This window comes from Pagrus pagrus (assembly GCF_965226575.1).
Source record: "Pagrus pagrus genome assembly, chromosome: 10".
NCBI classification, from domain to species: Eukaryota; Metazoa; Chordata; class Actinopteri; order Spariformes; family Sparidae; genus Pagrus; species Pagrus pagrus.
The window spans coordinates 15,957,113-15,971,021 of record NC_140194.1 but is presented as its reverse complement, the minus strand read 5'-3'; the positions used below and the strand labels follow the sequence as shown (position 1 = coordinate 15,971,021).

General features: G+C 40.6%; 1 protein-coding gene across 2 annotated transcripts; it reads left to right on the top strand.

The window, feature by feature from the left end:
- c25h12orf75 (chromosome 25 C12orf75 homolog) lies at window positions 1–13,612 on the top strand. 2 transcript variants are annotated; one of them, XM_084365024.1, is made up of 7 exons: window positions 1–54; window positions 152–452; window positions 5,681–5,705; window positions 7,743–7,778; window positions 8,566–8,645; window positions 9,811–9,841; window positions 9,949–13,612. In XM_084365024.1, the coding sequence occupies exons 2-6, from the start codon at window positions 410–412 to the stop codon at window positions 9,813–9,815; spliced, it is 189 nt and encodes a 62-aa protein (XP_084221150.1). In that variant the 5' UTR covers window positions 1–54; window positions 152–409; the 3' UTR covers window positions 9,816–9,841; window positions 9,949–13,612. The 2 variants fall into 2 exon arrangements, with proteins under 2 accessions (XP_084221150.1, XP_084221149.1); XM_084365023.1 differs by lacking the exon at window positions 1–54 and having other exon boundaries at window positions 118–452.
- The last annotated feature ends 297 nt before the right edge of the window (window positions 13,613–13,909 follow it).

The window sequence follows — 13,909 nt, the reverse complement described above, 5'->3', positions numbered from 1 at the left end:
TTTCCCCTGGTTACCCGGGAAACCATGTCAGGGTGGAGGAAAAGAGCAAATCATGTGAGGGCATAGCATCTCTCTCCCCTCTCTCTCCTGGTGTGTGTGTGAGTGTGTGTGTATAAAAGCCTCTCTCTCCATGCTTTCACTTTGCTCTCAGCTCTCCATCGCGTTGCAGAGAGGAGCGAGACTGACGAGAGAGGGGCACGACCGAAGGAGATCCCGGTGTTACAGTGGGAGACGTGTCTTTGACCTTCACTCTACCTGACTTTCTCCCTCTCTCCCAATGTGTTTGGGGTCTCCCCCCTTTCCTTCTCCTCTTCCTCTTCCTCCTCCCCCTCCTCCTCCTTCTTCTTCTCCTTCTCCTTCTTCTTAAGCGTCTCCAGCTCTGCTTGGACGGTGGCAGCATCGATGCAAAATGGGTTGTGGCAATTCCTCAGCCACCAGCACCTCAGGAGGGGGTGAGTGTTTTTAGGGAAAATGTGCGTGCATGTGTGTGTGATAACAGTTGAGTGTGTGAGCGAGCGTGAGCGAGAGTTGTCACTGTATCGGCACCAAGGGGAGAGGGTGTTTTGAATGTAAATGAAGTGTGGCAGGGTTACCCTTGCATTCAGTGTTCGTCCTCAGATGTGTGTGTGTGTGTATATGTGTGGGTGTGTATTATGTGTGTGTGTTGATTTCATTCATAAATAAAAGGACAGCTGTATATCGTCATGTATGTTAGTGTCTCAAAATGTCTGCAATAATTCATTTCCCCCCCATATGTTGATCAGTTTGCGGTTTTCTGGCTCCCGCTCTGTGTGTGCATGTGTGTGTGTGTGTGTGTGTGTGTGTGTGTGTGTGTGTGTACATGTAGTGGTCTCCTATGGATGTTGGGTCTCCCACATTCTGGTATAAGACACCAGAGAAGTAGCCTCAGGGATGTACTGCTTTGATAATGATCATGACAATGACACCAATACTGTAATTACAGTGTTAACGTCTGCATGGAGACAGAAGCAGGTCTTCCACAGGTCACTTGTGTTTTTTTTCCTTCCTCTCGGTGTGTTTGCGCTGGTTTCCATGGTTTTTGTGGATGAAAGACAAGCAGTTTCATTGACATTTACCCGCTCGTCTACCCACTTGACTGACGCTAGTTGTGCTTGTAAGCAGGCAGCTTTGAAATACTTCATCAATGGCAAGGTTTCATTCATAAACACCTTTTGAAAGAAAAAACAACGTCTCGTACAGAAATCCTTCTTTCTTGAGGCTTTTCCTCAAATAACACAACTCTCTCAGTTGTTTAAAATGAAACGGAGCAAATCTCTGGACACCACAGTCAAATTTAGGTAATAATTAGTTTGAAGTATCTGCAGGATTACCTCACCACCAGTGCCCATTAAAGCAGTATGGTTTGTGCTTGTGTAAATGTGTGAGTGTGTGTGTGTGTGTGTGTGTGTGTGTGTGTGTGTGTGTGTGCTTGCAGGTGCCTAATCAGCGCTCGGCAGGCATGTTAACAGAGCCACAGACAGCTACTGGGGACCTAGTGTTATCTTTTGCATTAAATTTGATCTACTGTCTGCAAACAAACATCCGAATCGGTGTCTGAGTTTGTTGTGATTATGGGCAGCAGCTGTGTTCATTGCTGCGCAGCAGGTCTTATCCATTTTGCTTGTCCTCCTTAGAGGTCAGCGTTCATCAGCACAATGTCAAGGACGTGTGACATCCTGTCACTTTGACAAATGTGGACTAGTAGTGGCTGCTCTTATTAGATAATGCCAGCTGACACCTGACCAGAGTCAGTATTATTTTCTTAAGATAGAAGCAGCTCCTGCTCCCACTCATTATTTTAATGTAACAATATTTTTACCCTACCTGTTTTGCATTCATAAGCAGCTTATAGACATTTAAAGAATGATTTAAAACACACTATAATGTTGTTGCAAGTACATATAAACTTAAGTGTTCCCTCAACAACCTTCTTATTATTGCTTATTGATCTTAAGGAAGTTGTTCATGCAGAATAATAAAACAAGCGCTCTATCAAGCCTAATAAAGAGCAAGTATGATACTAATATGCATGCTACTATTCAGTGGTTAAATCAGCTATAAGCGTTGTCGTCGTTTTAGCTAACTTCCTGTCCTTTTTGCAGTTAGCAATCTCCTCCCTACTCTCTATGTCACCACACTTGCGTGACTCCTTCCTTTCTCTTGTTTTTCGAGGCAGCTCTCTTTGCCCATTTCTATTCTTCAGGCGTTTTCATCACTTGGCGTGTTTGGCAGGACAAGCCATAACTGGGAGCACTGAAATTGGTATCTTTCCCTGCTTCGCCATTGCCAGTAAACAGGAGGATCCTGCCCCCTGTGCATTGCCCGAGCGGAGTTCTCTGTCCTGATTGGATATAGTGGGCAGGGATGCCAGAAAATGTATTTTCTCTTTTACTGCATGAGAAAAGGGAGGAGAGTTATGGGTCACTGACCAAACACTCTATAACAGTGATTACTGTGGGAATATTGAGATATTTAATACTTATTTAAATGAGAAAACAATGCTTACAGCTTTAATATGTGTTCCCTTATCTAAAGTGTTGGAAAAAAATGTTATAATTATATGATAATGTTATGAAATACTCTGTGTCATTGTTTACAAATGCTGCACATTAATAAACAAGAAATATCTTTCTATCCGCGCAACTACATTAAAGGCAATAAACCTTTTATTATGTGTTTATCTACTGTTTATAAATGCTAAAGATGGGGGTTAAGGTGTTCGCACAGTTTTCTTTTCTGTAGAATTTAGTTAGCAGCACCTCTTGTTGCAATATTTGTATCCCGCCTGTTAAGCACTATATAAACATTTAACCAGCTGTTTATTACGCACTATAATTCAGTTGTAAGCAGATAAAAGTGTTTAGAAATGTATTTGTCATTGATTATAAACCCTTCAGAGGGCACCCACTATTGGAGGCTGGTGTTTAAACAGAGAATAGAAAACAATCCAGTAAAAAACTTTTGTAACTAGAATGACACTCAGTAGAGCGCATACCTCCACCATGGCCCAACAGTCCCCCCTTGATTGCCTAATCCGATATCAAACTTGATAGCCCCGTATCTCTCTAAAAATCTACCCACCCATAACTCTTTACCAATAATTTAAGATCACCAGATCAGGGAAATGCGTCAAATTGCACTCACTCATAGATATCAGCCACCTAAATAAGCATGATTTTTTCATCAAGACCCATGCAATGTTGAAAAATGCCCTATCTTGCATGTTACAGAAAGTGAGAAAAAAAATTCCTGGATGAGCCCCTTTATTCTGATCCGCACCAGAAGTCACTGAGCAGAAACCATCCTCCATCCAAAATTTGTGCAAATCCATTCAGTGGTTTTTGTATAATCCCGCTGACAAACCAACCAAATAACAAAAGGAAGGTGAAAACATAGTATAATATAAAATATGTCTCTCAATAGTAGACTTTTTGACAAATTCTAAACATTAATAAAGAATAAAAATTGTCTTTAAAGGTGCTATTTGTAAGAAAAGTGGATTTTGGAGTCTCATTTCCATCTCGTCAAATACTGACACTTTGGGATGTGTCAGTATTGGCAAGTTGGGTATGAGACTCAAAAATCAACTTTTCACCATTAAATCTGCATATAACTACTTTATCATGTGTTTGTGGCGTGTGTTAAATATATGCTAAATTGGGTGGTGAAAGAAATGCGTTTCCTTTGACCTTTTTTAGTTTTTTATGTCTTTTTCCAGATGGTCATTAAAATCATAACCACAACCAAAGTCATGGCGTAAGTCATACAAGAGTGTGTGAATGTCAAGCTGTGGTCTAACCAACTCAAATGAGCGCCTCAGTCCATTCTATATCACATTGCTCATCCCCTAATTTTTTGCATCCAGATGTCCATCCTTGGATATGAATGAGCTTTTGTCAGGCTACTGAATAGGCGCCTGTGTCATGTCAGTAGACTCAGACATTTACCGTGAAAAGCAGCCCCTGATTCCTTTTACAAGGATGAAATTCACATCATTCCTGCATAGTGTAGATTCTCCAGTTTTCCTCTATCACATCTTATTCTTCCAAGACACATTTCTATGGAATGAAAAACAATTGAATTGAGGCTGTTGTTCCACCCCTGTCAATATGATACTGTACGTTCAAGCAGGAAGTTAGATTATCCTCCTACTGAATGTATTATGATCTCATTTCAATTCAAATCAAGATCTGTGGACTGCCTGTGGTTCAGCAAAGAATGAGCTGTTGTCTCAGGGATGAGCACAACGGGTGTCATTTAGCATTGAAGCATTTACGCTGTATGTCAGTTTACAACATGTAAAGAAGCCAATTGTTTAGAGAGTTTAAATAGCCTATAGTGAAAACCATTACTGGGGATATACTTCAAACTCAAGCGCTCAAATCGACTTGAATAAAAGCGGCATTACTCTGAACATTTTACACTAGAGTAGAAATTGTGTATCCAAAATTTAAAAGGTAATTTTTTTGTGTCATTGTTTGTGTTTTGTGCTATTTGCACAGGCTCTGCAAACTTAGGCTATAAACGCTTTCATACATCTCAAATAATAAAGAAATCTAAATAATATTTGCGTTAAAATAAACTGAGAATATGAATAATGAATCTGCTATTTCTGAAGAAAACAATAGATATGCCTTTGGCAATCATTTTGAGGCACAACTACATTGCATTCAAGACATTTTTGCTTAATCTGCACAAAAAGATGAAAAAACAAACAAACTCTTTCATTTCCAATTGTTTTATTCCATAAACAGGGTATATATGTAATACAATAGTAAAAACAGGTCAATCTTTTACCTAAAGACGTGCGACTTTGCACTGGTACAACTTCATTATCAGACTGATGGATAGTTTAAACTGTAATGCACTGTATTTCACAATTTACATCATATCATACATAATCTTTACATCATTTCAAGTTTTTCCAGTACTATGTTATTAGACTGGTGGACTATGGTGGAGGGGGCCATGAAGTGCTGAATCTTGACATGAGGCTTGGGTTTGCATCCTGACACCTGTTTGTGGTTAGGTTTAGTCAACAAAAACATTTTGTTTAAAGTTGGGGGTGGTAAGATTGGAGGAACCAGAAACGGAAAGCTAAACACTGAAAGAAACCAACAGGGAAAAATCCCACCTCCTCCCATCAGGCCTCTCTCCACAGCCCCTCCCAGATGTATGTTTTTCACAGCTCTCTGGGCGTTTTTGATCTCTGAAACTCCACAATCACATAATATATAGATATAGTTTAGGAAAACAAATTAAATGTGTTATTTGACACATCCTGAATGTCCTGATTACAAAAGGAGGTCCATGAGATCTCTCAGGTGCTCTCATGCTGCCAGCTGAAGGTCCACAACTTCACTTGTAGTCTCTCTGAACAATTAAAGGAGTGTTACTAGCATCATATTAAGTTCCAGCCATGAAATCAATTGATTTCTGTGACATGTTCTGAAAAAGTGAGCAGGGAGCTGTTAGATAAAATGTGCATAAGTGTGTTTTATGGCATAGTGGTGGTTGTTAGTTGTCTTTGTATTCACATCCCATGACTGTTAAAAGACGGCCCTTTGAAAAAACCTGATGTATGGTGCGTGTATTGTAAACCCACTGGGATTCAGTCTTCACGAGATGAATTAAATCTTGTCTTTTCATCTGTTTTCAGGGCCAGCAGAAGTCTCCAAAGATGTGTAAGTACATCAGTCACTTTATTACTATCTAAAGTATTTATGAAGCTCGTCATCTGTGGCCTCCAGGCTTCATACATTCAGATCACACGATCACCTTAACAAAGGAGCTTTTTACACCATCTACCCATGAAATATTCATGGATACAGTACGTCTGTGTTGTGGCAAAGTATTTATTTCCATGTTGACCTGCATTGACGCCACACAAATGTAAATGTGTATCATTGATCTTAAAGCATTTCACAGTAAAGCACATTAAAGCAAGTGTAACTCAAAGTGTCAGCCCTCTGAACCCCAGGCACTTCCTGCCACATCCTTTCTCACTGTGAGCTTGTTTTTTACGGTAATATATAAGTAATATACATAAGTCCTCCATTACTATGGAAACAGCACGGCCATAGACACAGATCTTATATAAAAAGTTATTTTACACTACCTGAAAATAAAGTATGGAGTCTATTTCATCTATACAAACCTCATTCATCTACCCACAAGTGTCACAACTACTGGGAAAAAGGGGTTGGGCAGGTACCACATGCTCTTGTTTTCATGTTATATCTCTCTCAGTGATCTCTCTTGTCCTCCCCTCTCTGTTCGGTGTAAACAAAGCTGGTAGTTCAGACGAAATTTCACTGAATTTATGTCACGTGACTCTTGGTCTCATCCAAGTCATTCAAGGATTCCCAACTGCACTGAGGAGCGAAGAATTAGGATCTGGTTATTGCAAACAATTTATTTTTGGTGAAATTTCTAATGATTTTGATGGATCACTTTTCTAAGCTTGGATATGGTTATTTTTTCTTTTTATACTGAAGGGGAAAAGTTGATAAGAACTCACAGTCACAGTATGAAGAAAAGTTTCATGAAATGATTAACTGTTATCAGTTTTCCTTTGATTTGCATGTCATATTGAACAATGTTCTTTTTCTTCACTTCTCCTCATGTAATTTGGAGAGAGAGAAACAGAGGGTTAAGATAAGGTATGCTGGCAGAATGAGGACTAGTCGTCCAAAGTTTCATAAATGCTGTTGAAATTGTAGTTCAATGTGAGGTCTTCTGGTTCCTTCTTCGCCACCCAACAACCCTATTAAAAAAAAGATTGAGAATAAAAAAAAATTAATAGATATTTGACCGTGACACCAGGTCCACACTGGCTCTTTTGTAAATCTCTTTTGATAAGAAGAAAAAAGTTTCGTCGTGCCATGAAAAATGGGTTTCTTGCTGCTCAAGAACGCTGCAAATTCAGATATTTTTGTGTGTCATACAGAGGACAGGTTGTCCTTTGCCATCTACAGTTAGCGTCTATCAAAGCGTAGGGAGGGGCAGCATTTGCAAAGCATTTCCTGGAACCAATGGATATGTGTGTGTGTGTGTGTGTGTGTGTGTGTGTGTGTGTGTGTGTGTGTTTTCTGCTTATACTGTATATGTGTGTGCGTCTGTGCGTGCGCTCCTTGATAACCATCTGAGCCGCCAGCACAGGACCCGTGAGAGCTGACAGCAGCACACTACTGACTCACTAAAGCTAATCACAGCTTCCTAGGACTGTACTACACAGCAAAATAACACATTCACACACATGCACACACACACACACACACACACACACACACACACACACACACACACACACACACACACACACATAGATTACTAGTGAACCACATGATTAATGGAATAATGCACCCCTAAAAGTAAAACTGGTTTGCTGGAAAAGCAACACAGTGAATCTGGTGGTACAGCTTTTTGCCAGCCCAAAAAACAAAAAGAACAAACAATGAGAAATAAGAGAAGTGGAGCAGCGGAAGCTCACTGTTCAGTAGCATCATCTGGACCTGAAATAAAAATTGGTTTAGTTGCTCAGAACCCCCAAAGGTGCATTAGCAATGATCCCTACAGGGCTAATGCAGCATAACTCAAAAGCTCTGCAGCTCCACAGTCCAGTGTCTCCGGCTCCTCATTAGTTTGTTTGTTTGTTTGTTTTTTTAATGTCCTCTGTGCTCCTAAGAGCTGACCTGACCTGTGCTTCTTCTCTTAATCAGGACAGAAGATCCTGCGGCAGAAGATGAGAAAAGAAGGTATTTCTGCTGTATGGAAGAAATTTTGACATGTCACAGTAATAAAAGCAGCTTGGTTGTGAATAATAAAATTAATGATGGCCGAATTCCATTTAGCTGGCTCATTGTTCATGCTATTACCGTAATAGAACCATGATTTTTCTGCCATGACAAGTCCAAAAAGTCAGTGGTCATTAGATGACACATCTAAGTATCTAACTGAAATTATAGAAAGATCGTACTCTTATGAATGTTGAATGTATAAATGTTGGTAATGTACGATTCTGCAAAACAAGGACATGTTTTATCATGTGACAAAGCTGTGTTTATGCTCTGGTTGGGATTAGGCACAAAAACATCTCGGTTGGAGTTAAGAAGACATCATGTTTTGGCTTAAAATATCTGCTTTGTCACCTCAAACACGGCTGGAAATTGTCCCGAAGTCTCCTTGAAAATATCCAGTGCCGTCACACTTACAAATGTCGAAACACCATATCAAACTGACTCACTGGCTTGTCAGTCTCCTAGTTTCAAACTCCACCACCATCGCCTCCACATCTTGATAAGACAGTCAGGGCATAATCATGAAATGTGAACATGATATGACACGTAGAAATGTTAATGGAGCACATAGCTTATGACACTACAATTGTGAACGTATCAGCGGTTTGCAGAAATGTTGACTGCCAACATTTTCTCCTGGTGACTGGGCAGGCTAAAGTATGAACTGGCCTGTAATTGGAAGTAACTGGTAATAATACAATTGAATCCTTACTTTGTCTTCTACATTGTTTTCCTCTCCTCTCAGGAACTATGGTGGTGTGTATGTGGGTCTACCAGCGGACCTGAGCACTGTGGCTGCTAGTCAGTCCAAGTCCACACGGAAAGGTAAACATCTACAGCGCTGTACTGCACGTCACATAGAATATTCAGGATGCTGTTGTCGGTGTGTTGAACTGCAGGCTATATTACGATGGTACATCTGAAATTGATGAGCATCTTATAGTGAAGCAGCTCAGGGCGGTGAGACAAATAATCCCCAGTGGCCGAGCAGCCGCCCCATGAAGCGACAGCCTGCCTGCAGCAGTTTTGATTGTAGCTGACCTTTATTTTTACTGAATCTTAACGAGAAGCATTCCCTTTGTTACCAGAAGGGTTGGGTAGGACTAGTGAATTTTTGACTAAATCTTTAAAGAGGCTCCATGTAACGATTTGTAGACATTAATGCCTATTAATCGCTTTTTTATTAGCCATGTGTGAGCGGATTGTAAGGTGAAAAGAAAAACTAGACCTTCCCCGTATCTGTCAGTTGCCTATACAAGCCTGTGGACGACTTGCTGCTTGACTGTGGGTTTCTTTGTGAAGGACTCGGGATGGATTTTCCACGACAGTCCAAAAAGGAAGATGGACACTTTGAGAGAATGTTCCTCTCAAGAGCAAAGTCGTCCATGTGGCCTTTTAAAATACAACATTAAAAAACATCTCACATGCTGTAGAATACACACGGTACTCGTGTAGTTGCAAGGTATAGTTTGATTGGGCCAAATGTAAATGCTGAATGTGCAAAATGCATTTTATTTGAATTGTATATTACTGGTCATAAAAGTGTGTTTTTTTCCTCTATGTTGATGATAGATCAACAACAGCATTATTCGCTCTAACACAGTGGCATTGACTTAATTGGCCACTGCTTATGTAACTGCCTTTCTGACACAGCTATGGAAATAGTAAAGCAACATAAACTTTGACATTTTGTACAGTGAGCAGTGTGAGGAAATTACGGTAAACTGATATGTTTTATTTTCTGCAAGCTTTCCTCTTGTCATGTTTGACCTTATGTTCGTTGAGGTTTATTTTTATAATGAACTGATTTGTTTTTGTATCTTATGTCACAACATCTATAAACTATTTTTTCCATTTGAGGTCTCAGTTCAAACTGACGGAGAGAGTGCGTGGGTGTTTTGTGAGCACGGTCATGACATTGAGTCAGAAACAAAAGAGCTGGAAATCTGTGAGATAATTACCCTGCATTGATTCTGTATTTCTCCTGCAGACTAGCAGCTACTGAAGGGAACACGACACAGGTAAGAGAAACGAGGCTGACTGATCAGCTCTTCACCCTTCTCTTCTGTATTTCTTGTACAAACAAACACTCGCATAAAAAGCCAATAACTTTTCTTTGTCACGACAGAATCCTGCATATTCATTCAAACAAAGACACTCGCATTTCAAGCAGAGAGCATGTAAAGTGCTCCGATTCTGGCTCACCACACACTGAATAAAGTCTCAGGCTTTCACACACTCATTGAGCTGGGATGTGGACAACTTGCCGGGGCTCCTGAGGACGCTGCCTCATGGAGTCATGGGTGGCGCAGTGACGCAGGGACGCACAGCGGTGGTCTGCATACGGCATCCATCATCACCTTTCACTCTGCAAAAAAAGATGGACATCAAAGCGGTCAGGCACCCACCCTGGGACTGGCAGCTGTGGGCGGCGGCAGCGGGCATTGTGACAGCAGTCTTGGCTTCTGGGTCGCAGCACTGGAACGTTTCTTTCTCAGGAGGAGACAGGGGACCCAGCCAACTCAGTAACTAACTGTCTGGGACTCGCACACATTCCCAATAGCCCTCTGCAATAATAATCACTGCTCAGTTTTTTTCTTCAAGATGCCATCAATGATTTATTGTGTGGCAGAGTTAGACAGGCAGAGAGACAGAGAGAGTTGCACAGAGAAGTGGCAACACATTCCTTTTAATTCGCCACAAAACATCCTGGCGTTACTGAAATAAGCATCGATTTCAACCAGAAGAGTCTGAAAATGATTCTTATTTAATCATGGGTCTAAATACTTCCAATACTACAATCCATGTCCCAAAATGTCCTGGCAATGTCAACTGGGTCGTACCTGGTGTTGTCACTTAACTCGCGCCCTAGACTGATTATGTAACATCAGCATATGACTCATGATACTGAGAGGATCTCTCTCTCGCTCTCTTTCAGTCATGCTCTCTCTGCAGCATGTTGTTTTTTCCCCTGAAGAGCTCTGATTCTAGTGCTGCTGGGTAATTTACACAGCTCTTCTAATCTTTCTCAGAAGCAGAGTCACTGCACAGTTTGTTCGCATCTCACAACATAAACATCACCTAATGTGTAGAAAAGAAAAGAAAAAAACGTCAATTTTAGTCGCAAAAGATTGTGAACAAAGGACACAACTAAAAGAGACAGAAGTGGTGATTTTGTTTTACTTGCGCTTGTTTTTCTGACGTTTTTTTTAGCATTGATTTGCAGCACCTGCACTGACCTTATTACAATCTATTTTATACATGTTTCTCACTTAATTGTGAATGTTGTTCTCTTGTATGTAATTGTTGGAGGATAAAGCTGGTGCTATTGTGGATTTTTCTTAATGTCAACAAATCCCATGAAAGGCGTTTTAGTCAGTCAAAATGTTCTCCGACAAGGTCCTTTCACTTGGAGTCTTTCAGTTGTCATGGTGCAAAGTATGAAATGTTGGTCGTATACTGCAATAGCATTTTGTGTGTTTTGTGTGGTCACAAACTGTATGTATTTTGAATCAAACTGCTCCTTCAAAAGGTCAAGAAAGAACCTTCAAGCTCAACAATGTTTTGTCAACCATCTGATGTGTGTAGCAGGAAGCCAATTGAGCTAAATCCGTAAAAAAAAAAAGGATCACAAATATAAAGTTTCACTTTCAAAAAAAGGCTCATTAATTTCCAAAAACAGCTGGGCACTGTTGTTTGTAGCAAATGTTACCCAAACTGTGTGAACAGTATATTTGTTAGGGACTATTTTCAGCTGCGGATGAATATATGTTTCGTGCACTCGTAAGTATTTGCAGCAGCAGGATGGTGTGTCTTGTGTGTCCGACTAAAAAGATTTGCGTTGCCTATGTTCATCATGATGAAGGAATCTGTCACCCGGTATGACACTGTGGCTCACTGATGTGTTTGTAATAGAGTCAAACAACATTTGACTGGGACAGGCTATATCAGGTATTTCTTAATAAGAGATTGTCGTCCCATTGTTGTTTTTCATTGGATTTGTTCACAATCAGAAAAATATGGAAAACCACCAGCTTTATCCTTTTAAAAAAATCTCACCAAACACCACAGTGTCCCCAGACACAAAAACACATTACAGCTGGGTGGTCATTAGGGGCCAGCGTCATTTGTCAGCCAGGCTCGTGACAGTTCTTTTTTCTAATGAATGTACAACATCCTCCACTCACTAGGACCCTAGAGGAGGGTGGAAATGGGCCAACTTTAAACACTTGAGATTCAAGGGATGTTCTTTCCGTGTCACACAAAACGCTTTATATGCCTGTGTGTATGTAGCCTCGACTGACCAGTCGCATAAGAATAGGGACTTATTTCACCACGCCTGAACACAAGCTTATTCTTTACTGTTTGAGTCTGTTTTCTCCAGAGTGACGCCCACTAGCTGCCAAGCCTCGTCACCGGTTAGCAGTCACGTGGGTACCAAGGGATTTCATGTAGTGTCTTTTAATTGCAAGCCATTTGTCAGCTCATACTGTCACTGAGTTTACATTGTTCACCTGTGGTAGAGGCAGAATATACCGCAGATACAAAGAGCTGCTTCGTGTACTGTGTAGTTTACAGCATATAATAAAAGGAGCTGCAGTGTGCCTACGGCACCACAAGACAGATTTGATCAGAAACACACCTGAGACATTATATTTTTGGTGTCCCTTTCCTGGATGTCTACATTTCCTCCCTGCTGCTGCCTCAGTTTCCCTGCGTGAGCCCTACCGGAGGCCTTTGGCTTTGACAGCGTGTTGTGCCGCCTGTCTCTCCCTCTTTTATCAGCCCCTCTTTGCCCTTTATGGTTGTTCCTCCTGTATATGATGAATGTCATTGCCTTTGCCCTATTCAATTAGTCTAACAGGGACAAGGGGGCAGAATGTGGATGAATAACACAGTCTGAAGTGAAGCTTCTACAATAAAATGTTGCTGTGGCACACTGTGGGATAGATGTAGAAAGCTGTGCAGCACAGCATGTCGTTTGAACGTGAACATATGTCATAAAGGAGTAGTTTGACCATTTTGGAGAATACATTTATTTGCTTGAAAAGAAGATTGATACCACTTTCACATCTTTGCACTAAATATGAAGCTAATGATTAGCCTAGCACAAAGACCGGAAACAGGGGGAGACAGCTAGAAATGGTCCAAACAAAACCCGCCTACCAGCACCTCCAAACCTCACTTATCATAGTTACAACTTAAATATTGTTTGTTTAATTCGTAGAAAAACCAATGTATGCTTTATGCTGAGCAAAGCTGACTCGCTAGCTGTAGATTCATATTTACTAGACAGACACGAGAATGGTATTACAAAAGCAAATATGTGCAAATGTCCAAAAAATGTCAAATTATTCCTTTAATGTTTGGAAAATATAGGGTTCTTCAGGTTTTTGACTGTTTCAGGTCAAAGCAGCTGTGTATTGTTTAATTATTTACATGCCACAAACACACTGGAAAAGACCTGGACTGGGAATTAAAAACCCACCAGTGTCTCTTTAATCTATTGACCACTCTGTGTGAAGAAGTAATGACTGAGGTGATCACTGAAAGTCATATTTTACAGCCTATTTTCTCAAGTGTTCTGCCAGTCTTTCACTCACATATAGTCCTCATCTTACACACACAAACTACCTGCTAATCATGTGTCCAGGAACTCCTTCCCAAAAAGTCAAATCACCGCTATCAATGATGCTGACATGAGGAAAAAAAAAAAAAACTTGACTGCCTTTGTAAAACTCATCCATGATCATCTGTTTTAATTATTTATGATTAAAGACTTTTATATTGTCCGCGCACAGCTGTGGTTATTGATTGCGGTTCTTGTTGAAATGTATCTGCCTGTTGTAATCAATAAGCCTGAGACTTGAAGGATTACATGTGTTCTTAGCCGGTGTTACTGACAGACTGCCTGACAAAATCAAGTGAGAATTGTTGAGGAGAACATTTGTCATTATTGAACCGAGGGCCTTTGTGCTGTCCGCCTGCAGCACAATCAATCACAGCTTTGTCTCTGTAATTGACTGCGTTGGGAGTGCACGGAGGAGAGTGAAGGAGGAGCATGGAGGTGGTGGGGAGATGTTAACTCT

Bases quoted from the DNA above. Each gene is read 5' to 3' on its own strand.
- c25h12orf75 (XM_084365024.1), top strand. From the start codon at position 410: ATGGGTTGTGGCAATTCCTCAGCCACCAGCACCTCAGGAGGGG. The intron at 453-5,680 runs GTGAGTGTTTTT...ATCTGTTTTCAG, and splicing joins CACCAGCACCTCAGGAGGGG to GGCCAGCAGAAGTCTCCAAA. The intron at 5,706-7,742 runs GTAAGTACATCA...TCTCTTAATCAG, and splicing joins GCAGAAGTCTCCAAAGATGT to GACAGAAGATCCTGCGGCAG.